General features: G+C 46.3%; 1 protein-coding gene across 1 annotated transcript in view; it reads left to right on the forward strand.

Annotated features, from left to right (window-relative positions):
• LOC308128322 (NACHT, LRR and PYD domains-containing protein 12-like) overlaps positions 1 to 15,142 on the forward strand; it is a 38,731-nt gene extending 23,589 nt beyond the window's left edge. The window contains exons 12-16 of the mRNA XM_080494023.1: positions 7,371 to 7,553; positions 10,732 to 10,914; positions 14,007 to 14,189; positions 14,485 to 14,658; positions 14,963 to 15,142. Of these exons, the coding sequence (XP_080350149.1) occupies positions 7,371 to 7,553; positions 10,732 to 10,914; positions 14,007 to 14,189; positions 14,485 to 14,658; positions 14,963 to 14,984 (745 nt within the window). The 3' untranslated portion in view covers positions 14,985 to 15,142. The remainder of the gene's footprint in view (positions 1 to 7,370; positions 7,554 to 10,731; positions 10,915 to 14,006; positions 14,190 to 14,484; positions 14,659 to 14,962) is intronic.
• The last annotated feature ends 11,819 nt before the right edge of the window (positions 15,143 to 26,961 follow it).

Genomic DNA, 26,961 nt, shown 5'->3' on the forward strand with positions numbered 1-26,961 from the left:
GCTCATCGAGACCTAAAAATCACGTACCGCTACCCCAGAACTAAATCCAACAGGAAGTCCACAGTTTGCCTTTCAATGTATGATCTTCTACCAAAAACGGCCCTCAACCTCTGAAGCAGAATATATTTCACCCCCAGACATGCTCAAGGACTCACCAAATTTGGCACACTAATTAACACTGGATAACATTATAAGAAAATGTAAAAACTAACCCCCAGAGAGCCAAACTGTGCTCTCTAGCGCCACCTACAAACACTACAACAGCCACCAAAAACACTTAAATGGCGACCACAGCCCGTAGGAATGTCGTAGTGAAGATCAAACCAAAACTCAATTGTTCGTCTCATCGAGCCTGACAAATCACATGCTGGGACCCCTGACCTAAATCTGACAGGAAGGCCACAATTTGCCTTTCAAAATAAGATTTTCAAACACTAGCTACTCTGAGCACGAATATCTATCGACTTCAGAAACCTATTAAATGACAGAGGAGACTCTCCTCCTCAATAATCCCCAATATCACTTTCAGTGGTGGAGCGGTTCTGTTTTTATTTGCCGTCAAAGTTTTAAACACAGACTCCGCCTCCTCCTCCAGTTTAAAGGTTTTGTGCTTTGAATGACGCGACACTTTGTCTTTATTTGAAACGGTTCTCCTTTAACAATCATTTCTTCTTGATGTCCACATCAGCAGTGCTGATTCTCTCTCAGGGCTGCTGGCTGCAGACGGAACACACACACACACACACACACACACACACACACACACACACACACACACACACACACACACACACACACACACACACACACACACACACACACACACACACACACACACACACACACACACACACACACACACAGACTTGTGGTGCAACACTGCCCCCTTGTGAAGAGTTTGTAAACATGCAACTGTGACGAGGGAGAGAGGTGTGTTCATTGAGGAATCTTTTCTGTGTAGCTCTATGATTAGTTCTGGTCTGTAGCTATAGAAACAGCAGCCCAAGGCTTTAACTTTAACTTTTTCCACACCTTCAAAAGAATTGTACTCACGGTGAGTCCAGGATTCCAGCTGGTGGCGCCACTGATCCATAAAGCCTGTTTTATTCTTGACGTGTCCGCGAGCTCTGTTTGGCTCCGTGCGGCTGAATGACGTCATTGTAGCCTCCAGGCCCCTCCGAGCGGCCCTGTTCACGCTGACGTCACCGCTCCATGCGCCTCCAACTTCTTGTGACTCCAGTAGAACCTGTGAGGTGTGGAGTGGTAAGAGCTCCACCCTGTACTGAGCAGACACGTCACTGTGCACAGACACATATTTAACTGTTAACACACCGTGATGAGGGACAATGACAACCTACAGAAACACTCTGATTCTACTTTTCTTTCACATGAAGCCGTTAAAAGGATCATTTTATGGCTCCAAATCCAAGCTTTCCTTTCAGTAGTATGTGGTTTGTTTAGTCATTACTGATGAAGCAAAAGTCTGGCTTCATTAGAAAGAAGTTCTATTAATGATGCGTCTCATAGCGGAGCGCCCCCTGCTGCCTCATGCAGACCTCAGCCTGCGGTCAGAACGCCATACAAGACCTGGAAGTGAAGTTAGTTACAATCAGGTTCCATGATTACTTCATAAAACACTCTGGCTTCACTTCCATGCAGTAATGTAACATAATGATCCCAAAGATCCCTGCAGAGGGGCGGAGCCTCCAGCACAGGGTGGAGGAGGAGGAGAAGGAGTGTGACGTCACCAGTCCTTAAGTTTGACTTTCACATAACAGCAGAGGACATAAGGCCCGTGGACCAGAACCCACCAAGAGGTCCAATCTGGTCCCACCAAGCCAGGAGCTTTAAAGGATTTATACACTTTGTTTTGACGTTTCAGTGGATTTTCACCAGAAGTTTCAGTTAAACTGACTTCATTTTCAGGAACTGATGGAAAAATATAGAGAATTTCATTATAGACACTGAATTTAAAGGTTCTTATAGCACTGGAGGAGGAGGAGGATGAGGAGGAGGAGGGGGAGGAGGAGGAGGAGGAGGAGGAGGAGGAGGAGGAAGAGGAGGAGGAGGAGGAGCAGGAGGAGGAGGAGGGGGAGGAGGGTGTGTGTGTGTGTGTGTGAGTGTGTGTGTGTGTGTGTGTGTGTGTGTTGTGATCCAGATGTTGGAGGACAGAGATGGACTGAGCTCTGCAGCATGTTAGTGATCAGCATGTTGATGAGACTCTTCTCCTCCTGGTGGCTTCAGCTGTTTGGACTTTACATTTCTAAACTCTTCCAGTCTGAACCTTCGGAGCTCAGAGCAGGTGAGCTCAGAGCAGGTGAGCTCAGAGCAGGTGAGCTCAGAGCAGGTGAGCTCAGAGCAGGTGAGCTCAGAGCAGGTGAGCTCAGAGCAGGTGAGCTCAGAGCAGGTGAGCTCAGAGCAGGTGAGCTCAGAGCAGGTGAGCTCAGAGCAGGTGAGCTGCTTAACCCAACTACTGGACGAAAAGAACCGCACGGAAAGAACCGGATTCCTAAACCGAAAAGGTGATTGCCTTCCAGTTTCTCTCTGTTTTTGCTTTGTTTTAGCTGTTTTAGCTCCTATTAGCACCTGTTTAGCCATGGCTTCCCCCTCCTCTCCTCCTATTTTTTCCTGCTCCAAATGTCAGATGTTTAGCTACACCTCGACCTCAGTTACTGACACAGGGACCTGTGAAAAGTGTAGCTTTATTGTAGCACTTGAGGCGAGGCTGAGTCAGCTTGAGGAACGTCTCCTCTCTGTCGAGCTTAGGGCTAGCCCTGTAGCTAGTAAACAGCCGCCAGGTTTAGCTGGAGGGGAGCGTTCTAGCTTAGCAGCGCAGGTAGCTGCTAACTTTAACCCCCCCTCAGTGGCCCCCGAGCAGCCGGGGGAACAGGGCGGTTGGGTGACTGCCAGGGGTAAACGTAGCAGCAAGAAGTCTACCGGACACCCCCGCTACACCCCGCAGGCCTCCGTCAGTGTCTCCAATATGTTTGCCCCACTCAGCAGCACGCTGGCTGAGAAGGACACGCTGGTTATTGGCTCCTCAATAGTGAGACACGTTAACCTAGGACAACCAGCGGCCACAGTTAGCTGCCTGCCTGGGGCCAGAGCAGGCGACATTGAGTCCCAGCTAAAGCTAATGACCAAGAATAAACGGAGATTTAAACGGATTGTAATCCACTGCGGTGGAAACGACGTTCGCCTGAAGAAGTCTGAGGTCCTCAAAGCTAACGTAGAGTCAGTGTGCACATACGCGCGGACCATTTCAGACGAAGTAGTTTTCTCTGGCCCCCTCCCAAACCTCATCAGTGACGAGATGTTTAGCCGCACGTCATCTTTTAACCGCTGGCTGTCAGGGTGGTGTCCCAGTAACTCGGTAGGCTTCATTAATAATTGGAAGTCCTTCTGGGGCAAGCCTGGTCTCATCAGGAGGGACGGCATCCATCCCACGTTGGATGGAGCGTACCTCTTATCTAGAAACATAGTTAAAAGATTAGCTCCTCCATCCTGACGCACCAGAGTGGGGACCAGGCAACAGAGTCGCAGTCCTACACGCCTCTCTGAGTTTCCCTCTGGGCAGTCACCAACCATAGCTAACTTAGTTAAACATCCCATAGAGACTGTGTCTATCCCTCGGACCACCACAAGTATAAAACTATCTAAACCTAGGAAAATAACTTCTAATGACTACAAAAACTTAATCCGTATCAAGTGTGAAACTAGACAAAATCAAGACAAAAAAATTAAATGTGGTTTCCTAAACATTAGATCTTTATCATCCAAAGCTCTTCTAGTCAATGATCTGATAACCGAACACAACATTGATCTCTTTGGATTAACAGAAACCTGGCTACGTAAAGATGAGTATGTTAGTCTAAATGAAGCCTCCCCTCCAAGTCATATTAACACTCAAATAGCTCGTGAAAGTGGTCGAGGAGGGGGCGTGGCAGCCATCTTTAACTCTCAGTTACTAATTAACATGAACCCAAAACCCAACTTTAGTTCTTTTGAGAGTCTGAGCATGACCATGCGACACCCGTCAAATAAAATAGTAAACTCTGTAGAATTTGTAATCATTTATCGTCCTCCTGGACCTTATTCAACTTTTCTAACTGAATTCTCTGAATTTTTGTCAGATCTAGCCCTGACTAAAGATAAGGTTATCATGGTAGGAGACTTCAATGTTCATGTTGACGTAGAAAATGATAGTTTCAGTGCCAGCTTTAAATCTACACTTGACTCTCTAGGTTTCTCTCAGGTAGTAGACGGGCCTACCCATAAACATCTACACACCTTAGACCTTATTCTAACTTATGGTTTGAATATAGAGCATCTGACCATCTCTCCTCACAATGATGTCCTGTCAGATCACTTCTTAATAACCTTTGACTTTGTTCTAAATAGTTATAAACCTCCGGCTAAAGCCGTGTTAACCAGGTCTCTCTCTGATAACATAGTAACTAAATTCAAGGAAAGAATTCCCTCTGCTATAGAATCAGTAGTGAATCTTCCTGACCCGTATACTGTTGCTAGCTCAGACATTGAATACCTAACAAACAGTCTGACAGATATGCTAAAAACAACGCTAGACGACATAGCTCCTCAAAAAATGAAAATGAAAAAACAGGAAAAGTCCTCCCCATGGTTTAACTCATCAACCCGCGAGCTTAAACAACGCTCCCGTAGATTAGAAAGAACTTGGCGTTCAACAAAAACAGACCTAGATTATATAGCCTGGAAGGATAGCTTCAAAACTTATGAGAAAGCTCTGAGTAGAAGTAGAACTAATTACTACTCATCCTTAATAGAGGAAAACAAAAACAACCCTCGGTTTCTTTTCAGTACTGTAGCCAAACTGACCAAGAACCAAAATAGCGTTGAGCCCACCATTCCTAACAATATATGTAGTGAGGACTTCATGAAGTTCTTTCAAAATAAAATTACAACGCTTAGGGATAACATCCATCAAACCCTACTGTCCGTTAGCCCCATAACAGAGGAACTGGTTAAACCTAACAGTCATCTGGAATGCTTTCAGCAAATACAACTAGTCGAACTAAATTCCCTTATTTCTTCTGCTAAACCAACTACTAGCCTGTTGGACCCAATTCCTACTAGAATTCTGAAAGAGGCACTGCCACTAATTAATAATTCTATACTCGCAATTATTAACCAGTCTCTATCAATAGGCTATGTGCCCCAATCCTTTAAACTAGCAGTTATTAAACCTCTCATTAAGAAGCCAAACTTAGACACAAGCCTTCTCTCAAACTACAGGCCCATCTCCAACCTTCCTTTCCTGTCAAAGGTTCTGGAGAAAGTAGTCGCTAAACAACTCAATGATTATCTGCACGAGAATAATCTGTTAGAGGACCTTCAGTCCGGCTTCAGAATGAACCACAGTACAGAGACTGCACTGCTAAAAGTTACTAATGACCTTCTAACGGCCTCAGATAGAGGTCTTCTATCGGTTTTAGTTCTTCTGGACCTTAGTGCCGCATTTGATACTGTCGATCATAATATACTTTTAAGGAGATTAGAAGATGCCGTCGGCATTAAAAACTTAGCCTTAAACTGGTTTAAATCATATTTATCTGACCGGTTTCAATTTGTTCATGTAAATAACAAATCTTCAATGCATGAACGGGTCCGGTGTGGAGTACCACAAGGCTCCGTCCTCGGACCGATATTGTTTAATCTCTATATGTTGCCACTCGGAAATATAATTAGGAAACACAGCATTAACTTTCATTGTTATGCAGATGATACTCAGCTATATTTATCAATTAAAGCCAATCAGGCCGACCAACTTGTTAAACTAGAGTCCTGCCTCAGGGACGTTAAGTCCTGGATGTCTATCAACTTCTTAATGCTCAACACATCCAAGACTGAGGTTCTAATCCTAGGTCCTAAAAAGCTCATGGATAACTTTTCAGACAGTCTGATTAGGTTAGATAATATTACCTTAACCTCTAACAGTGATATTAGGAACCTGGGTGTTATTTTTGATCAGGATCTGTCCTTTATTTCCCATGTTAAACATGTCTCCAGGACAGCCTTCTTCCATCTAAGGAATATTGCAAAAATTAGAAACTTCTTGTCCTTCAAAGATGCAGAAAAAATTATTCATGCCTTTGTGACTTCAAGATTAGATTATTGTAACTCCCTAATGTCAGGATGTCCAAACTCCTCTGTTAGGACCTTACAGCTAGTGCAGAACGCTGCTGCACGTTTACTAACCAGAACTGGAAGAAGAGAGCACATCTCCCCAGTCTTAGCATCCTTACACTGGCTTCCAATTAAATCTAGAATAGAATTCAAGATCCTTCTGATCACATATAAAACTCTTCATCAGAAGGCTCCGTCCTATATCGAGAAACTTCTAGAAGTTTATCACCCTCCACGAGCCCTTCGCTCTGAGGATGCAGGACTGTTGGTAATCCCTAAAGTCCATAAAAGTAAAACAGGAGGCAGGAGTTTCAGCCATATGGCTCCTTTACTCTGGAATCAACTACCAGCCTCGGTCCGAAAGGCCGACACCATTAGTTTATTTAAGAGTAGACTAAAAACATTCCTATTTGATAAAGCTTATCCTTAGGAATAAAATAGGAATAAAATAGGACCACTAAGTTGAGCTGCTATAGGCCTAGACTGCTGAGGGGATTTTTTCTCTCCCGTTAAAGGGAGGAACTCTACATTTGGAGGTTCTGTTTCTTGTCTTTCTTTCTTTCTCTCTGTGTAACAACATTACTGGAGCCACCAGACACTGCCGCAGTCTTTTTTATCCCTGACAGGAGGAGAGCAGGATCCAGGGGATCAGACCCAAGACTCACAGAGTGGAGTTACGACGGTCCTACTACCCAACCCCACCACAGCACCGGGACCCCACCGCAACGGCACGGCCCTTAAACTCCAGACTGAGATTGGCTCATCATCAGACCAACGCTCATCATAGACTTTTCTTAGTATTTGTACTTATCTGGCCTGTCTGCCACTCTCTCTCTCCCTCTTCTTTTCCTCTCTCTCCCTGTCCTATCCCATGTACTTCTCCCCCCAACCGGTCAAGGCGGATGGCCGTCCTTCCAGAGTCTAGGGTCCGCCCCACGGTTTCTTCCTGAAGAGGGAGTTCTTGAACTTCTCTCCATGCGAGGGAGTTTTTCCTGGCCACTGTTGCTTGTTACACCTGCTTGCTTTGGAAGGGTTTAGTTGGGTCCTGTTGTACTCTATCATTGTAAGAGCGCTTTGAGATGTTTGTTGATGTGATTTAGCGCTTTACAAATAAAATTGAATTGAATTGAATTGAATTCTTCAGTCTCAATGACTTCAACATCAAACTTTGTCCTCTAATCTCACTTCTTTCTCTCTTTATTCAGGTTGAGGGGCTGCAGGTTGTCAGAGATCAGCTGTTCTTCTGTGGCTTCAGCTCTGAAGTCCAACCCCTCCCTCCTGAAACATCTGAAACATCTGGACCTGAGTGAGAACCCGCTGCAGGATTCAGGAGTTGAGCAGCTGTGTGGTTTTCTGGAGAGTCCACTCTGTAGTCTGGAGACTCTGAGGTCAGACTCCATGTTTGAGTTTGTGTGCAGTGAAAGTTGTGTTGACACTAAAGGTCAGACATCAGGCTGATATGAGATGATCCACACTGAGGATCTCCATGAGAAACTGAGACTTCTTCTCTGGGCTTTAGTCCTGTGACTGTGGCAGAGCCGTGTGGAGCTCCACATTTCAAAGCTTGGTTGAAGAAGCAAGGTGCTGCAGTGGAGAATTCACTGTCAACCTCTGACACGCTCCATGTTGAGCTTCAGCTTTCAAAGCAGGCTGATCTCTCCTGGATGAAGAGTCACTGATCTCCCAGCTGGAGCTCCAAACTCTCCCTCACTCTGCCATTGTTGCCCCCCTGACCCAGTGTGTGTCATATAGGGGTGTGATTCAATCCTGTAATAGGAAACAAAGAGGCAGACCACTTGAGCTGGGGTTTGGCTCGGCTGCAGGATTTAATATGCTGCTGCCTCTGTGCAGCTTTTAGGCTCCTTCAATCGCCATGCGCCCTCTGCTGGCCTTTTAGAGTAACACACTACTGCTTTCGCCTGAAAAGTACAACTCTGTTTGAGCCTTTTAAACTAAAAATCAAAACCAGAGCAGCATGCCAAACCAAGGGCTGGAACATCCGCGGGTATTCTGCACTCTGGCAGTAAAATCTTTTTTTAATTGCAGATGTTTGAGCTGAAGTCACCATTATGAGGGACCGAGCAGAAAGACCAGGACCTCCAAAGGAGGCCTGGACCTGGAGGCCAGGACCCTGTTTCATTTGGAATGTTTCTTATTAGTTTTTTGTAAAAAAATAATAAAAACCTGTATAAAAAAACCCTAAACATGCTCAAAAACTCACCAATTTTGGCACGCTCATTAACCCCCAGAGAGCCAAAATGTACTCTCTAGCGCCTCCTAGAGAAACTAAAACAGCGACCACAGCCGTTAGGAATGTCGTAGAAAGATCAAACCAAAAGTCAATTGTTCGTTTCATCGAGCCCGACAAATCACACGCTGGGACCCGTGTCCTAAATCTGACAGGAAGGCCACAATTTGCCTTTCAAAATAAGATTTTCAAACACTAGCTACTCTGAGCACGAATATCTATCGACTTCAGAAACCTACTAAATGACAGAGGAGACTCTCCTCCTCAATAATCCCCAATATCACTTTCAGTGGTGGAGCGGTTCTGTTTTTATTTGCCGTCAAAGTTTTGAACACAGACTCCGCCTCCTCGTCCAGTTTAAAGGTTTTGTGCTTTGAATGACGCGACACTTTGTTTTTATTTGAAACGGTTCTCCTTTAACAATCATTTCTTCTTGATGTCCACATCAGCAGTGCTGATTCTCTCTCAGGGCTGCTGGCTGCAGACGGAACACACACACACACACACACACACACACACACACACACACACACACACACACACACACACACACACACACACACACACACACACACACACACACACACACACACACACACACACACACAGACTTGTGGTGCAACACTGCCCTCTTGTGAAGAGTTTGTAAACATGCAACTGTGACGAGGGAGAGAGGTATGTTCATTGAGGAATCTTTTCTGTGTAGCTCTATGATTAGTTCTGTGTATGTAGCTCTAGAAACAGCAGCCCAAGGCTTTAACTTTAATTTTTTCCGCACCTTCAAAAGAATTGTACCCACGGTGAGTCCAGGATTCCAGCAGGTGGCGCCACTGATCCATAAAGCCTGTTTTATTCTTGACGTGTCCGCGAGCTCTGTACGGCTCCGTGCGGCTGAATGACGTCATTGTAGCCTCCAGGCCCCTCCGAGCGGCCCTGTTCATCCTGACGTCACCGCTCCATGCGCCTCCAACTTCTTGTGACTCCAGTAGAACCTGTGAGGTGTGGAGCGGTAAGAGCTCCACCCTGTACTGAGCAGACACATCACTGTACACAGACACATATTTAACTGTTAACACACCGTGATGAGGGACAATGACAACCTACAGAAACACTCTGATTCTACTTTTCTTTCACATGAAGCCGTTAAAAGGATCATTTTATGGCTCCAAATCCAAGCTTTCCTTTCCAGTAGTATGTGGTTTGTTTAGTAGTTACTGATGAAGCAAAAGTCTGGCTTCATTAGAAAGAAGTTCTATTAATGATGCGTCTCATAGCGGAGCGCCCCCTGCTGCCTCGTGCAGACCTCAGCCTGCTGTCAGAACGCCATACAAGACCTGGAAGTGAAGTTAGTTACAATCAGGTTCCATGATTACTTCATAAAACACTCTGGCTTCACTTCCATGCAGTAATGTAACATAATGATCCCAAAGATCCCTGCAGAGGGGCGGAGCCTCCAGCACAGGGTGGAGGAGGAGCAGGAGGAGGAGGAGGAGGAGGAGGAGGGGGAGGAGGAGGAGGAGGAGGAGGGGAGGAGGAGGAGGAGGAGCAGAAGCAGGAGGAGGGAGAGGAGGAGGAGGAGTGGAGGAGGAGGAGGAGGAGGAGGAGGAGGAGGGGGAGGAGGAGGAGCAGGAGGAGGGGGAGCCGGAGGAGCGGGAGGAGGAGGAGGAGCAGAAGCAGGAGGAGGGAGAGGAGGAGGAGGAGTGGAGGAGGAGGAGGAGGAGGAGGAAGAGGAGGAGGGGAGGAGCAGGAGGAGCAGGAGGAGGGAGAGGAGGAGGAGGAGTGGAGGAGGAGCAGGAGGAGGGGAGGAGGAGGAGGAGGAGGAGGGGGGGAGGAGCAGGAGGAGGGAGAGGTGGAGGAGGAGTGGAGGAGGAGGAGGAGGAGGAGCGGGAGGAGGAGGAGGAGGAGGAGGAGGAGAGAAGAGGAGGAGGGGCAGGAGGAGTGTGTGTGTGTGTGTGTGTGTGTGTGTGTGTGTGTGTGTGTGTGTGTGTGTGTGTGTGTGTGTGTGTGTGTGTGTGTGTGTGTGTGTGTGTGTGTGTGTGTGTGTGTGTGTGTGTGTGTGTGTGTGTGTGTGTGTGTGTGTGTGTGTGTGTGTGTGTGTGTGTGTGTGTGTGTTGTGATCCAGATGTTGGAGGACAGAGATGGACTGAGCTCTGCAGCATGTTAGTGATCAGCATGTTGATGAGACTCTTCTCCTCCTGGTGGCTTCAGCTGTTTGGACTTTACATTTCTAAACTCTTCCAGTCTGAACCTTCTTCAGTCTCAATGACTTCAACATCAAACTTTGTCCTCTAATCTCACTTCTTTCTCTCTTTATTCAGGTTGAGGGGCTGCAGGTTGTCAGAGATCAGCTGTTCTTCTGTGGCCTCAGCTCTGAAGTCCAACCCCTCCCTCCTGAAACATCTGAAACATCTGGACCTGAGTGGGAACCAGCTGCAGGATTCAGGAGTTGAGCAGCTGTGTGGTTTTCTGGAGAGTCCACTCTGTAGTCTGGAGACTCTGAGGTCAGACTCCATGTTTGAGTTTGTGTGCAGTGAAAGTTGTGTTGACAATAAAGGTCAGACATCAGGCTGATATGAGATGATCCACACTGAGGATCTCCATGAGAAACTGAGACTTCTTCTCTGGGCTTTAGTCCTGTGACTGTGGCAGAGCCGTGTGGAGCTCCACATTTCAAAGCTTGGTAGAAGAAGCAAGGTGCTGCAGTGGAGAATTCTCCGTCAACCTCTGACACGCTCCATGTTGAGCTTCAGCTTTCAAAGCAGGCTGATCTCTCCTGGATGAAGAGTCACTGATCTCCCAGCTGGAGCTCCAAACTCTCCCTCACTCTGCCATTGTTGCCCCCCTGACCCAGTGTGTGTCATGTAGGGGTGTGATTCCATCCTGTAATAGGAAACAAAGAGGCAGACCACTTGAGCTGGGGTTTGGCTCGGCTGCAGGATTTAATATGCTGCTGCCTCTGTGCAGCTTTTAGGCTCCTTCAATCGCCATGCGCCCTCTGCTGGCCTTTTAGAGTAACACACTACTGCTTTCACCTGAAAAGTACAACTCTGTTTGAGCCTTTTAAACTAAAAATCAAAATCAGAGCAGCATGCCAAACCAAGGGCTGGAACATCCGCGGGTATTCTGCACTCTGGCAGTAAAATCTTTTTTTAATTGCAGATGTTTGAGCTGAAGTCACCATTATGAGGGACCGAGCAGAAAGACCAGGACCTCCAGAGGAGGCCTGGGCCTGGAGGCCAGGACCTCCAAAGGAGGCCTGGACCTGGAGGCCAGGACCCTGTTGTATTTGGAATGTTTCTTATTAGTTTTTTAAAACCTGGATAAAAAAACCCTAAACATGCTCAAAAACTCACCAAATTTGGCACGCTCATTAACCCCCAGAGAGCCAAAATGTACTCTCTAGCGCCTCCTAGAGAAACCAAAACAGCGACCACAGCCCGTAGGAATGTCGTAGAAAGATCAAACCAAAAGTCAATTGTTCGTTTCAGCGAGCCCGACAATTCACACGCTGGGACCCGTGTCCTAAATCTGACAGGAAGGCCACAATTTGCCTTTCAAAATAAGATTTTCAAACACTAGCTACTCTGAGCACGAATATCTATCGACTTCAGAAACCTATTAAATGACAGAGGAGACTCTCCTCCTCAATAATCCCCAATATCACTTTCAGTGGTGGAGCGGTTCTGTTTTTATTTGCCGTCAAAGTTTTGAACACAGACTCCGCCTCCTCGTCCAGTTTAAAGGTTTTGTGCTTTGAATGACGCGACACTTTGTCTTTATTTGAAACGGTTCTCCTTTAACAATCATTTCTTCTTGATGTCCACATCAGCAGTGCTGATTCTCTCTCAGGGCTGCTGGCTGCAGACGGAACACACACACACACACACACACACACACACACACACACACACACACACACACACACACACACACACACACACACACACACACACACACACACACACACACACACACACACACACACACACAGACTTGTGGTTCAACACTGCCCTCTTGTGAAGAGTTTGTAAACATGCAACTGTGACGAGGGAGAGAGGTATGTTCATTGAGGATTCTTTTCTGTGTAGCTCTATGATTAGTTCTCGTCTGTAGCTCTAGAAACAGCAGCCCAAGGCTTTAACTTTAACTTTTTCCACACCTTCAAAATAATTGTACTCACGGTGAGTCCAGGATTCCAGCAGGTGGCGCCACTGATCCATAAAGCCTGTTTTATTCTTGACGTGTCCGCGAGCTCTGTTTGGCTCCGTGCGGCTGAATGACGTCATTGTAGCCTCCAGGCCCCTCCGAGCGGCCCTGTTCACGCTGACGTCACCGCTCCATGCGCCTCCAACTTCTTGTGACTCCAGTAGAACCTGTGAGGTGTGGAGCGGTAAGAGCTCCACCCTGTACTGAGCAGACACATCACTGTGCACAGACACATATTTAACTGTTAACACACCGTGATGAGGGACAATGACAACCTACAGAAACACTCTGATTCTACTTTTCTTTCACATGAAGCCGTTAAAAGGATCATTTTATGGCTCCAAATCCAAGCTTTCCTTTCCAGTAGTATGTGGTTTGTTTAGTCGTTACTGATGAAGCAAAAGTCTGGCTTCATTAGAAAGAAGTTCTATTAATGATGCGTCTCATAGCGGAGCGCCCCCTGCTGCCTCATGCAGACCTCAGCCTGCGGTCAGAACGCCATACAAGACCTGGAAGTGAAGTTAGTTACAATCAGGTTCCATGATTACTTCATAAAACACTCTGGCTTCACTTCCATGCAGTAATGTAACATAATGATCCCAAAGATCCCTGCAGAGGGGCGGAGCCTCCAGCACAGGGTGGAGGAGGAGTGTGACGTCACCAGTCCTTAAGTTTGACTTTCACATAACAGCAGAGGACATAAGGCCCGTGGACCAGAACCCACCAAGAGGTCCAATCTGGTCCCACTAAGCCAGGAGCTTTAAAGGATTTAGACACTTTGTTTTGACGTTTCAGTGGATTTTCACCAGAAGTTTCAGTTAAACTGACTTCATTTTCAGGAACTGATGGAAAAATATAGAGAATTTCATTACAGACACTGAATTTAAAGGTTCTTATAGCACTGGAGGAGGAGGAGGAGGAGGAGGAGGAGGAGGAAGAGGAGGAGGGGGGGCAGGAGGAGGAGGAGGAGGAGGAGGAGGAGGAGGAGGAGGAGGAGGAGGAGGAGGAGGAGCAGGAGGAGGAGGAGGGGGAGGAGGGTGTGTGTGTGTGTGTGTGTGTGTGTGTGTGTGTGTGTGTGTGTGTGTGTGTGTGTGTGTGTGTGTGTGTGTGTGTGTGTGTGTGTGTGTGTGTGTGTGTGTGTGTGTGTGTGTGTGTGTGTGTGTGTGTGTGTGTGTGTGTGTTGTGATCCAGATGTTGGAGGACAGAGATGGACTGAGCTCTGCAGCATGTTAGTGATCAGCATGTTGATGAGACTCTTCTCCTCCTGGTGGCTTCAGCTGTTTGGACTTTACATTTCTAAACTCTTCCAGTCTGAACCTTCTTCAGTCTCAATGACTTCAACATCAAACTTTGTCCTCTAATCTCACTTCTTTCTCTCTTTATTCAGGTTGAGGGGCTGCAGGTTGTCAGAGATCAGCTGTTCTTCTGTGGCCTCAGCTCTGAAGTCCAACCCCTCCCTCCTGAAACATCTGAAACATCTGGACCTGAGTAGGAACCAGCTGCAGGATTCAGGAGTTGAGCAGCTGTGTGGTTTTCTGGAGAGTCCACTCTGTAGTCTGGAGACTCTGGGGTCAGTTGACTGTCTGTTACTGTTGTAGAAGGAGAAATGTTTGTGAGCAGCTGTGATGTGAGACTCTGATCCTGCAGTGAGAGATGGACTGAGCTCAGCAGCTTGTTACTGATGTGTGTGGACATGAGGAGGAGTGGCAATGTTGTGCTGACATGTGGAGGATGAGTGTGATGAAGATCCACAACAACAGAACAGCTCATTGATCAGGACACAGTAATGTGGAGCTGCTCATTTCTCCATCAACACATCTGATTGGTTCTCCTCATTCATTCTGCTGCTTTCTCTCTTTATTCAGGTTGAGGGGCTGCAGGTTGTCAGAGATCAGCTGTTCTTCTGTGGCCTCAGCTCTGAAGTCCAACCCCTCCCACCTGAAGGAGCTCTACCTGGGTAACAACGACCTTGAGGATCCAGATGTGCAGCAGCTGGTTGGTCTTCAGCAGAGTCCAGACTGCAGCCTGCAGACTCTCAGGTCAGTAGATGTTGGAGTGAGTCCATGCTGCTTCCAGCAGGTTTCTACTAAACACAGTTAGTGTGAGAACAAAGATCCAGAGTTTGACTGCTCTGTGAGGCTGTGAGAGGAGAACGCTGAGCAGCTTCAGGATTGGACAGCAGAGGACACAGTCAGCCAATCAGAGGAGCCTCAGGCTTGTTGTGTTGGTCTGACAGTGGTGGTCCTTCATGAGCTCTGAGCTGCTGCTGTGGACAGGACTGAAGTCCTGGCTGCTCCACAGAGACTCTCCTCATCACCTCTCATCTCTCTCATCTCTCTGCAGGTGGGGGTGGAGCACTCTGTGAGTCCTGAAGATCCACTGAGGAGAGCAGAGAGGACACTGTGAGAGTCCAGCATCGAAACAGGGTTTCTCTGGATGTGACGTAGAACCATCACTGTGTGGACTGAACCTCTTCCTCTTCGTCTTCGTCTTCGTCTTCCTCTTCCTCTTCCTCTTCATCCTGCTCCTGCTCTTCCTCCTCCTCCTCCTCCTCCCCCTAATCGGTCGGCCTGCTTCTCCTCCTCCTCCTCTTCCTCCTCTTCCTCCTCCTCCTCCTCCTCCTCCTCAGCCTGCTTCTCCTCTTCCTCTTCCTCTTAAACTTCCTCTTTCTCATCATCTTCCTCCTCTTCCTGCTCCTCCTCCTCCTCTTCCTCCTCCTCCTCCTCCTTCTCCTCCACCTCCTCCTCCTCCTCGGCCTGCCCTTCCTCTTCATCCTCTTCCTTCTCCTCCTCCTCTTCCTCCTACTTCTCCTCCTCCTCCTCCTCCTCCTCCTCTTCCTGCTCCTCCACCTCCTCCTCCTCCTCGGCCTGCTCTTCCTCTTCCTCTTCATCCTCCTCCTTCTCCTCCTCCTCTTCCTCCTCCTTCTCCTCCTCCTCCACATCCTCCTCCTCCTCTTCCTCCTCCTCCTCCTCAGCCTGCTCTTCCTATTCGTCCTCCTCCTTCTCCTACTCCCCTTCCTCTTCGTCGGCCTGCTCTTCCTCTTCGTCCTCCTCCTTCTCCTCCTCCTCGGCCTGCCCTTCCTCTTCATTATCCTCCTCTTCCTCTTTCTCCTCCTATTCCTCCTCCTCCTCTTCCTCTTTCTCATCCTCTTCCTCTTCCTATTCCTCCTCCTCCTCCTCCTCTTCCTACTCCTCCTCCTCCTCCTCCTCCTATTCCTCCTCCTCCTCCTCCTCCTCCTGCTCCTCCTCCTTCTCTTCATGTGTTGGTTCATTGTGTTGGGCCTGGCCTCCATGGCTCACCCCCTCAGGACAAAGGAACATTTGGTCGCCACTGGAAAAATTCACCATTTGTCACGTGACCCCCACCAGGGGGTCCACGGCAACCCCTCCCTGGAAGCTGCATCCCTGCACCTCACCACCAGGGGGATCCACCAACTCCATCCACAGCCGTAGAAAACGCCTCGGAAACTCTGAAGCCAACCCGGCTCTGATTGGCCAAGGCCATGGTGAGCACAGCAGGGAGCCGGACCATGATGCGTCGGTATAAAAGTCCGACCTGTGAAAACACACCGTCTCCAAGACGGATTCACGTCCATCCAGACGCAGGACTTCGTACGGAGACACAAGGAGCCGCGTGTTAACTCATGTGGACTGGCCCAGAACTTTTTAACTCCCTTCTCTCTCTCCCCCTCCTTCACTAATCTGCCGCCACTCCTGTTATCTGATCAGATAAGCTCACACACACACAGTCACATTTAGCAGCCAAACTGCTATCTGGTGCTGCTAAACCACATCCACATCCATCCCCAGAGTTCTAACTGCTTGTCCCGTTAGAACTCCGCCGCTCAGAACCGGGCCGACAAAGTCCACCAGTCTTTACGGGAGTAGGTGAGACCGCGTCGTTCCGAGACTCCCTCGCGCATTCTCGCGTGACGGGCGTCTTGTTTATCTGGTCCCTAAGCAACCACTGCGGCCCCCAGACAGAACGAGTCAAACGCCTCTAGTGGTCGTGTGGGTCATTGCAATGCCTCTTGACGCCCACCTGGTGGACACATCAGGCCATTGCGCTCTCCCTCTGCGCGCCGCTGCACGCCTCTAGTGGTTGTCACGGTCACCACACTGACCCGACAACGTCTGCCTCCCTCTGGTGGACATTCGAGGTCGCTACACCCACTCACATTGACCTACCGTCTGCCTCCACCTGGTGGATATTCGAGGTCATTACACCTATTTCACTCATCACTCCAGGCCAGACACACACACACACACACACACACACACAGACACACACACACACACACACACACACACACACACACACACACACACACACACACACACACACACACACACACACACACACACACACACACACACTCTTTGTACATAGTGTCGCTGTTTAATAGATTAGATCTCCATGTTAGATGTCGTTTGCTACTTGAATGTGTTGATTTATGAAATGATTTCAGAATTATTGATGAATTAATACATTTTGTTAATAAACGCCTTTTAGCTGAATTGAACGATTCTTGGTGATTATTGTGTATTTATTGTTGATAATTCACTGGTTTGTAACAGTCTGTGCTCGGATCTCACACCTTCCCTTTTATTTAAGATTGTTATATTATTACACAGAAATATTAACTAACTTAAATAAACCTTTTACAAACAAGACTGATATTTATTCTGGTATTAGCTATTTCCAGTTTATTTGGTGGTGACCCATTCATTATTAATAATTAAATAACAAATTTATTCAAATTAATACTTTTTCATTACTAACTTATTTTTGATAATTTATTAACTTTTAAGTAATTACTCAATTACTTTAGATGTTAAGGAATAAATGTATAATTATTATTTGTAATCATAAATTACTTCCAGTGATTTATTACTTTCAGTAATCTACTACTTACAGTAATTTAATGCTATTAACCAACCATAAATCCCAACAACCTGAAACAGATGTTAACCAGGTGTGAACGGCCCAGAAAGACCTGATGAGACACACAAGCTGAAGAGGCTCTGACAGAACTCACTCAGAAACCTGAGTCACTTCTCTGTCTGACAAAACAAACTCCTCCACTTCTTATCATCTTCTTATCATTCTTATCATCCTTTCTTACATCAGCTGTTCTTGTGATGATGTCATGGTTCTGAAAGAGTTCTGCTTCTGCTCCTGTATCCATAGCAACTGTGGATGGAGCTTCAAATAGCCACAGTCAATCGTGGTCCCTGAAGGTCTCCTGTGTAGGACATTACAGTCGTCCTTCATCACTACACAACAAGTTGCCTGATGAGCTCAGTCACTAGAGCATGAGACTCTTCATCTCAGGGTTGTGGGTTTGAGTCCCACGTTGGGCGGTGCTCTCTTTTCAGGCAGTGGTTCACAGTGTTGAATCCTACAGCTGACCACTCACCACTGTGGCTCCCTGAGCATGAGCTTTGACCCCATCAGCTCTCTGGTTCCTCACCAACTCCACCAATCCAGATCTCTCTCCGTTATCTGGTTTGACAAACATTTTCATTCCTTGATAAGCGTTACTACGAAGCAGGTGATCAACTCAGTAATTCAACCAGGCTGTTCCATCCTGATCAGAGCTCGTTCACATAAAAGGGGCGATGATGAAATAAACAATACTAACTCCTCTCTTTTGTTCTCATGAGAGGCTCTAATACTCTTCTGTAATAACCAGCTGGTCTGAGCTTCTTAAAAAACATCTCCAACAATGTGTTTACAGGCTGTGGCAGACAGAAGAACCAGACAGGAGGTAAAGCTGTGCTTAGCTGAGTGTTGCATCATAGAATGAATTCAGTAACCATGGATACATGGCAAGAGCTCCTTTCTGACATCACTGTGATGTCATCAGTCTCAGTATCTCCTCCATGACGAGCAGAACCAAATGAGAAGTGTTGAAATGTTGAAGTGTTGAAGTGATAGAAAAGCTGCAGTGAGAGTCCTGACAGGAACCAGCAGGAGAGATCACATCACCACAATAAGAGCTTCTCTTCATTGGCTTCTTGTTCAATCTACAAAAGAATTTAAAATCCTTCTTTACCCTCTAAAGCTCTTAACAACCAGGCTCTATCCTATCTTAAAGAGCTCTTAGTCCCATATTACCCACAAGAACACTTGGTTCCTCCATTTCAGACACAAGTTGTCCTCAATCAACTTCAACACTTGAACTTTGGTTTAAAATGTGTTTCTTTGATATTTTGAGATTCAGGAATTATGTCACCAATGAGCCTGAAATATATGTTTGGAGGTTTTCAGGAAAACTGGAGCAGCTGGAGAAAACCCAGGAGAGACAAGGAGAACATACAAACTCCAAGCCGGCCCTGACTTGAAGTGTGGAAATACTCCAAACCTGCAGCTTTATGACATCACTGGAGTCCTTTAGCTTCTTCAACATGTCTGCTCGTTGGTCTAGGAGGATGATTCTTGCTGAGGGTGTGAGAGGTCCTGGGTTCAATTCCTGGATGAGCCTTTTGGTCATCAACCATGATCCTTTATGTTTAATTTCCAAAGAGGTTCTGACTTTGTGTGTGAGAATCCTCCTCCCAGACCAACCAGCAACATTTTCAAGAAGCAAAAGGACTCAACCAACAGTATCGGGGCTTTATTCACTTTGAGGAGCTTTCAAACAGCAACGCCGACACACTTCATGATGAACTCATAAACAGTGGTGCTAAAAGGGGGTTAGTACTATACGGGGGCTTTTCCACCGGAAAGAACCAGGTGCTAGTTTGGAGCCAGGGCCAGACTTAGCACCAGTTCTTTGTCTTTCCACTGCCAAAGCCCCGGCCAAACAGGGGCTAAACTGGTGCTACGCTGGCCCCACTTCGTTGCTGGGCCAAAGAGGAGCCGGACTGGGACCCGAAGTGTCATCAGCTGGGGGCGGAGTTATCTCTGGAGGTATCGCTACCTAAAAGACGGAAGCGAGGCTGAACCGGCTTTCTGAAAACTCCAGCGAACACGGAGCCCCGGAGTGGTTATAGAGAAAAAAATTAAAAATACGTGTGGGAACGATATAATAAGTCGCTCCCTGAAGTTAATAACACGAGGGAACGGGATTATTTCATTCCCGTTCGCGGAGCCGCGGCTCTCGAGAGCGCTGCCGCGCTCCTCCGCTGTCAGTCAGCTACGTCGGTTATAATTTAGAAGCAGTTTTCCATTGTCATTTATTTTTCACACTTTTCATGGTGACATTATTTTAACTAACGTCACGTCCAGGTCTTATTTAGTGTTCTGACCGCAGGCTGAGGTGCTGCAGCCGCTGAGCAATGGTGTACGGCTCCATTGCGCTCCTCTCCGAGACGCTCCAATATTATTTTCTAACCCACAGAACTTCTTTATTATGAATACTTTTGGTTCATCAGCAACTAAAAAACAAACTACATACCACTGTAAATGAAAGCTTGGATTTTATAGGCATAAAATGAGCCTTTAAACGGCTTCATGTGAAAGAGCTTTAATCAGAGTGTTTACGGAGGTTACCAATGGAAACAGTTTTAGAGCTTCGTTCTATCACTGTAAACCTCCATTCTTCTCCATGTTGAAGCATTTGATTCAGACACTCCCAGAAATAAAGTGAAAGGAGAAGAAATTCACTATGTAACGCCCAAATGTTGAAAAATAAGCCCCAAACTCATACACACATTATTTATTTCCCCTCTATGTCCACTCCGGGACTCCGGACTAAAACAAGACGGACGCGAAAAAACACAAATAGAGACAAGAAGAGACTCAATGTTTTCTTTCTCTTTGGTGCATCTGAGGTTCAGGCCAAACTAGATGGAGCGACCCGGACTAAACCGATGAATGCAGTCCGTCTCCTGGTTCCTGGATGAGGCTGTATGCGCAATATAGTTGAAATCAGTGACGTATCACGTTTTGGAGTGACGCAATGACATGGCTCCCACTTGGCTCCGGTAACGGTGGAAAAAGAACCGGTTCTTTGGTGGTGCTCATTTAAGAACTGGCTCTGGCACTGGCCCCAAACTAGCTCCTGGTTCTTTTTGGTGGAAAAGCCCTATATGTGGCACATAGCGACTCTGTGCTACAAGGAGCCAAGTCGGTAGATTCTGTATTTAACAGGTTGTTCGACGTGATTAAATGATATGATCAATAACAGAGGCCCTGTTATATACGTGTAAATATGTATATATATGTTGTATACAACTTTATATTGGTTCAGTTATGTGCTATTAAATAAGTATGTTTCTTCCATAACATATTGGTTTTTTGGTCCGTTCAATAACAACTGGCCCTACAGTTTATCACATCTCACAATGTAGTATTTAATAGTCCACAATCTATTACAATTTACCATTTGAAGTCCATTTACATCAAAATAGAATCCACTCTCTCTGTTCTTTCTTCTGTCTCTGTTTCCATTATTAATCCTACTAATTGATCAGCTGTGTCATTACAGGCTGTCACTGTCAGTGTCTAATGTTGGATTTACTTTGTTTTAAGTAATATCTGGCTGTTGATCTATGATTTTATTTCTTATTTTGATGGTGAGAGTTCATTTTTATTTTTGAAGTTAAAGCCGTTCATTCAGTCTCTTTTTGGCAGCGGCCAAATTCAGCTCAGATCCAGATCAGATCCGTAATGTGATTTTTTAACAAGTGAAATAGGAAATGGTCTGTAAGGTGCAGTACAGCATGGCTCCGCCCCCTCCACAATGTGACAGGGTCTCAGTTATTTTGGTGTATAACTAGTCCTGCACTGCTGGAGCACAGACACAAAAAGCTCATCAGGAACAGGTTGCTAGGACTTTTGTTAATGATTCAGAAAACTGCATCCCAAAAAAAACTGCAAAACAATGTCCCATATAAAGCAGATGGGAGAGGTTCTTCATGGAAGAGATGAAAGGAGATTAAAGGAGATTAAAGGGGATCAGCATCTATTGCCATGGAGACGCTGAGAACAAAGGAGAGGCAGGCCGACTCCATCATACTACCTCAGTGCAAGATGGCGCCAGGGTGTAACGGCTGCCGTCTGCATGTTCTGACACTTCTTCTGAATCTGTTGTTTATCACTGCATTGTTTGGATATTTGTGCCAAAATGTCACTGCGTTACTGGTTTATGACCGTCAGGCACTTATGGACCTAAAACCACCGCATGAGGTGTGTCTAAACCTCAACTTTAATGGATCGCCAGCAAACAAAGCTCATCTTCTGAGGGACCTCTTTATGTCCCGTCAGCTGGATTTGGTGGGCCTCTCGGAGACCTGGCAGCAGGTGTGTGTGTGTGTGTGTGTGTGTGTGTGTGTGTGTGTGTGTGTGTGTGTGTGGCACCGATCCTCTATGTTGTTATAGAAGCGTCCTTCTCTTGACCTGGAGGAGAGGTTAGCAGCACGTCACCCCATGTGTTTTCATGTGTGCGTCAGTCAATGCTAACGTGTTAACTAGGTGTGGTCAGGCTGGTTGGGGGGTGTTGCAGTCGAGTTGGGAACGGGATCGTGGGGTTCCGGATCCTTCTCGCAGTGCGATGTGTGGACCCACGTTGTCCTTTCAGGACCTTCATGGTGGTGTGAGTGGTCAGCTGGATCTGGAATGGAACCAGCCACCTCTGGTCAGACCACCTCTTCCGTCTTGAGTTGTGAATAACCTGGTATTCACTTTTCCTGCACTGTGCAGCCTTCCTGAGCCAATGGACGGAGATCCGACACCGTCCCTTCTACACAAGAGGATCTTTCACACTAAAGAGAACTCCCTCACCCAGCTGGTCCTGGATCTGTCTCTGTTTGCTCACTATTGTTGGGACTCCGTCACCCTCTCACCCCCAGAGGGAACCGGCCTCCTGCAACAATCCAGTTGGAGGATTTCTTTTTAGGAACGACCAGACTGGCCCCTCCCCCGTGCACCTTTCAGTTCCCATGCTGGTGGCCAGAGGGGCGCCGGGACCCGACTCCAAGGTGGTGTGAGGAGAATTTTCCTTGTAAAAAACCTCCGAGAGACAGAAACACAGGAATCAGACTGAGAGCCATTGGACAAAGTTTAAGAGACGGCAAAACTACACATCATTCTATGGGACAAAACAAGATTTCTCCAACACTCATGCTTTGGCTAACAAAGAATGGATGAAAATAAAGTCAAATAATAAGGTGAGCAAGCGTTTCTTCATTGCAGGAGCAGTAGAGCAGGAAAAACATCAGTAAAATGTAAAAAACCTCCATCAGAGCTGTGAGGATGAAGACCCTGTCAGGAGTGTTGTTCTCATTCTGTACGACAGGAAATGACCTCACTCCTCCAGAAAGCATCCGACCAACCATGGGGAGAAGTGGAGCACTAACTCTGTAGCAGGTTAAAATAAAACTAAACATAGAAACAACAAAAACACACAAGACAGACCAACATAAAGACAAACTCACAGAATGCTGACAGCTGCATCGTCGCCACACCAGGTTAGACTAAATGAATGTTCTTAGTGATGACTCAGCAGAAATCACTCCATTTGGAGTTTGAGCGTATTAACATGGTGCTGGTCTGGTTCTACTGCATCTGGTGATCCATTACCGGCTTTAGTTCAGCTCTTTGATACAAATTGTGATGAGACCCAAAGGATCTCTTTTTTGAGACTTTATTCCTAATTACCAAGTATTAATTAAAACCTCTTCTGTCTGTTCTTTTATTTGACTAAACCCACTGATTTAGAGTGATAACTCTAATTTTATTTAATTTGATCCATTATCAAGAACAATATTAGAAATCTACTGATGATCTGAACCTTCCCTCCTGTTGAGACATGAGATCACCCATGGCTCACTAAAGCAAATATCATTAACTAGTTCTAAGTTACAGTGATTGTTCCTTGTTGAACTTCTATATAGATTATGTCTGATAATCAGGATTTTGTTTCAGCAGAGGTAATCTATTACCTACAAAAGTATTGAGAATCACCTCATTAGTAGTGGAATTCAATAAAAACTGAAGGCAAGGTTATAGTAAGACCTCGGAATGGTGACAATTGTCGAAAATAAAGACGCTGGTGGAATTCAATAAAAACTGAAGGCAAGGCTATAGTAAGACCTCCAAATGGTGACAATTGTCGAAAATAAACACGTTGCTAGATTTTGATATAAAATGTTGGGAAGGCTATAGTTTGACCTCGGAATGGTGACAATTGTCGAAAATAAACACGTTGCTAGATTTTGATATAAAATGTTGGTAAGGCTATAGTAAGACCTCGGAATGGTGACAGTTGTCGAAAATAAAGACGCTGGTGGAATTCAATAAAAACTGATGGCAAGGCTATAGTAAGACCTCGGAATGGTGACAGTTGTCGAAAATAAGCACGTTGCTATATTTTGATATAAAATGTTGGCAAGGCTATAGTAAGACCTCGGAATGGTGACAGTTGTCGAAAATAAAGACGCTGTTGGAATTCAATAAAAACTGAAGGCAAGGCTATAGTAAGACCTCGGAATGGTGACAGTTGTCGAAAATAAACACGTTGCTAGATTTTGATATAAAATGTTGGTACGGTTATAGTAAGACCTCCAAATGGTGACAATTGTCGAAAATAAACACGTTGCTGGATTTTGATATAAATGTTGGTAAGGCTATAGTAAGACCTCGGAATGGTGACAGTTGTCGAAAATAAACACGTTTCTAGATTTTGATATAAAATGTTGGTAAGGCTATAGTAAGACCTCGGAATGGTGACAATTGTCGAAAATAAACACCTTGCTAGATTTTGAAATAAAATGTTGGTAAGGCTATAGTAAGACCTCCAAATGGTGACAGTTGTTGAAAATAAACACGTTGCTAGATTTTGATATAAAATGTTGGTACGGTTATAGTAAGACCTCCAAATGGTGACAATTGTCGAAAATAAAGACGCTGGTGGAATTCAATAAAAACTGAAGGCAAGCCTATAGTAAGACCTCCAAATGGTGACAGTTGTCGAAAATAAACACGTTGCTAGATTTTGATATAAAATGTTGATACGGTTATAGTAAGACCTCCAAATGGTGACAATTGTTGAAAATAAACACGTTTCTAGATTTTGATATAAAATGTTGGTAAGGTTATAAGTCACAATCAATATAGTTTAATAATCACAGAGCACTTTTGGTTTTATTTCCTTCTCTCTCGAGGTTCTGGTGGGTTTGAGTTTTCCGTGTTTGCCGGCGACTGGCTGAGGCCATGTCGGCCGAGCTGAGGAAACTCACCCGCAAACACGGGATCCGCATCTCGACACCTTTCCCCTGCAGCGTGGAGCAGATTGCTCTGGCTGTGGGGGAGAAGGTCGGCTACAGCAGGTGGAGCAGGTGGAGCAGGTTGCTCTGGCTGTGGGGGAGAAGGTCAGCTACAGCAGGTGGAGCAGGTGGAGCAGGTGGAGCAGATTGCTCTGGCTGTGGGGGAGAAGGTCAGCTACAGCAGGTGGAGCAGGTGGAGCAGGTTGCTCTGGCTGTGGGGGAGAAGGTCAGCTACAGCAGGTGGAGCAGGTGGAGCAGGTTGCTCTGGCTGTGGGGGAGAAGGTCAGCTACAGCAGGTGGAGCAGGTGGAGCAGGTGGAGCAGATTGCTCTGGCTGTGGGGGAGAAGGTCAGCTACAGCAGGTGGAGCAGGTGGAGCAGGTTGCTCTGGCTGTGGGGGAGAAGGTCGGGTACAGCAGCGTGAAGGCGGCAGCCCGGATGAACGGCGCCGTGGTGATCTTTATGGACCGGGTGGAGAAGGCCAACTCCGTTGTGGAGACAGGAATCACCGTGCTGGACAGGTTGGTCCAGGTACAGCCGCTGTCCCAGCCTGCTGTCCTGGTGATCCTGTCCAACGTCCCTCCTTATGCTCCAGATGAGCTCTTAACTAAGGCGCTTTCCAGATTTGGAAAAGTGGTGTCTGGCTATAAGGAAATCCTGTCTGGAATTAAGTCTCCGCTGCTGAAACACGCAATATGTTTCAGAAGACAAGTATTTATGATACTCAATAACCGGAATGAGGAGCTCAACCTCAGGTTCCGTGTGAGAGGAAATGATTATGACTACGTTGTCTTCGCGAGCTCGGCTGGCATGAAATGTTTCGGCTGTGGTGAGGAGGGACACACGGTGAAGTCCTGTCCGCGGCGGGCTGAGTCGGCTCAGCCCGGTTCCGCGGAGTCCCGTGGCGCTGCTGCCACGGCCGCCGCTGCCCCGCTGAGTTTTATAAAGCGTTCTGGGACATCCTAGGTAAGGATGTCCTAGACGTATTTAATGAGTGTCTGGCCTCTGGTTCCATGCCAGTGTCCTGCAGGAGGGCAGTCCTCACTCTGCTCCCTAAAAAAGGGAACCTGCAGGACATCAAAAACTGGCGCCCTGTGTCGTTGCTCTGTGTGGACTACAAACTCCTGTCCAAAGTACTGGCCTCCAGGCTGGGGAGGGTTATGGAGCAGGTCATCCACTGGGACCAGACCTACTGTGTCCCTGGCAGTAGGTCTGGTAGGTTTAAAAACATTCTGTGCTGTACGGAAAACAATGAACTGCAATTTGCACATTTTTTAACATAAATGATTTCATAAGGCTCTGACGCAAAATGTGACTGTTTTCTGACAAAATGTGTAAAAGGTGTAAATAAAAGTGTTTTAAAAATCAAAAAAAAATCTATCTCTCTCTCTCTCTCTCTCTCTCTCTCTCTCTCTCGCTCTCTCTCACGGTGCAACCTCAGCTCCGCCCACTGCTCCCAGAGTCCAGATCCATATTTCACTTTCTCTTGTATTGTTTGATTGTACACTCATGGTGACAGGACGTCTTTTCCTTTATAAATGAGTTCCCAGTCATCTGATTGTACCTCAATAACTAGTTTTTCCAGGGACTGCTCTGTTTTGACTCATTTGTGTTGACATCTATCTGTTGTCTGTTTTAATCTTTCTGTGGTTTTTATTGGAAATAGTAAAACAACTAAAACAAACAGACATGAAATCACTGATATCATTGACTAATACACCACTTACTTTGATATTATCTATAACATGTGTAAATAAATTATGACCCTCCAAACGACCCCCAGGAGGCCCGGCTGTTGTGTGTGTGTGTGTGTGTGTGTGTGTGTGTGTGTTTGTGTGTGTGTGTGTGTGTTTGGGCCTGGTTATAGGAGAAGTGAGGATGGAGCAGCCATTTACTGGTAAAACTAACTCACTAACATCTTGGTGAAAATAGAATATATGTTTTTTTCAAATTAAAGTGACAATGAAAGTGAGAACAGGAGTTCCCCCCTCACCTCCAGAGGAACATAGAGAGTGAGCTACCAGCAGCTTCTCCCTGTGGAAGGGAACATCAGTCCTCACCTCCAGAGTGAACATAAGTCATGTCTGTATATTACATCCATCATCCATCCATCCATCCATCCATCCATCCAT

Source organism: Lipophrys pholis (genome assembly GCF_963383615.2).
Source record: "Lipophrys pholis genome assembly, contig: SCAFFOLD_32, whole genome shotgun sequence".
NCBI classification, from domain to species: Eukaryota; Metazoa; Chordata; class Actinopteri; order Blenniiformes; family Blenniidae; genus Lipophrys; species Lipophrys pholis.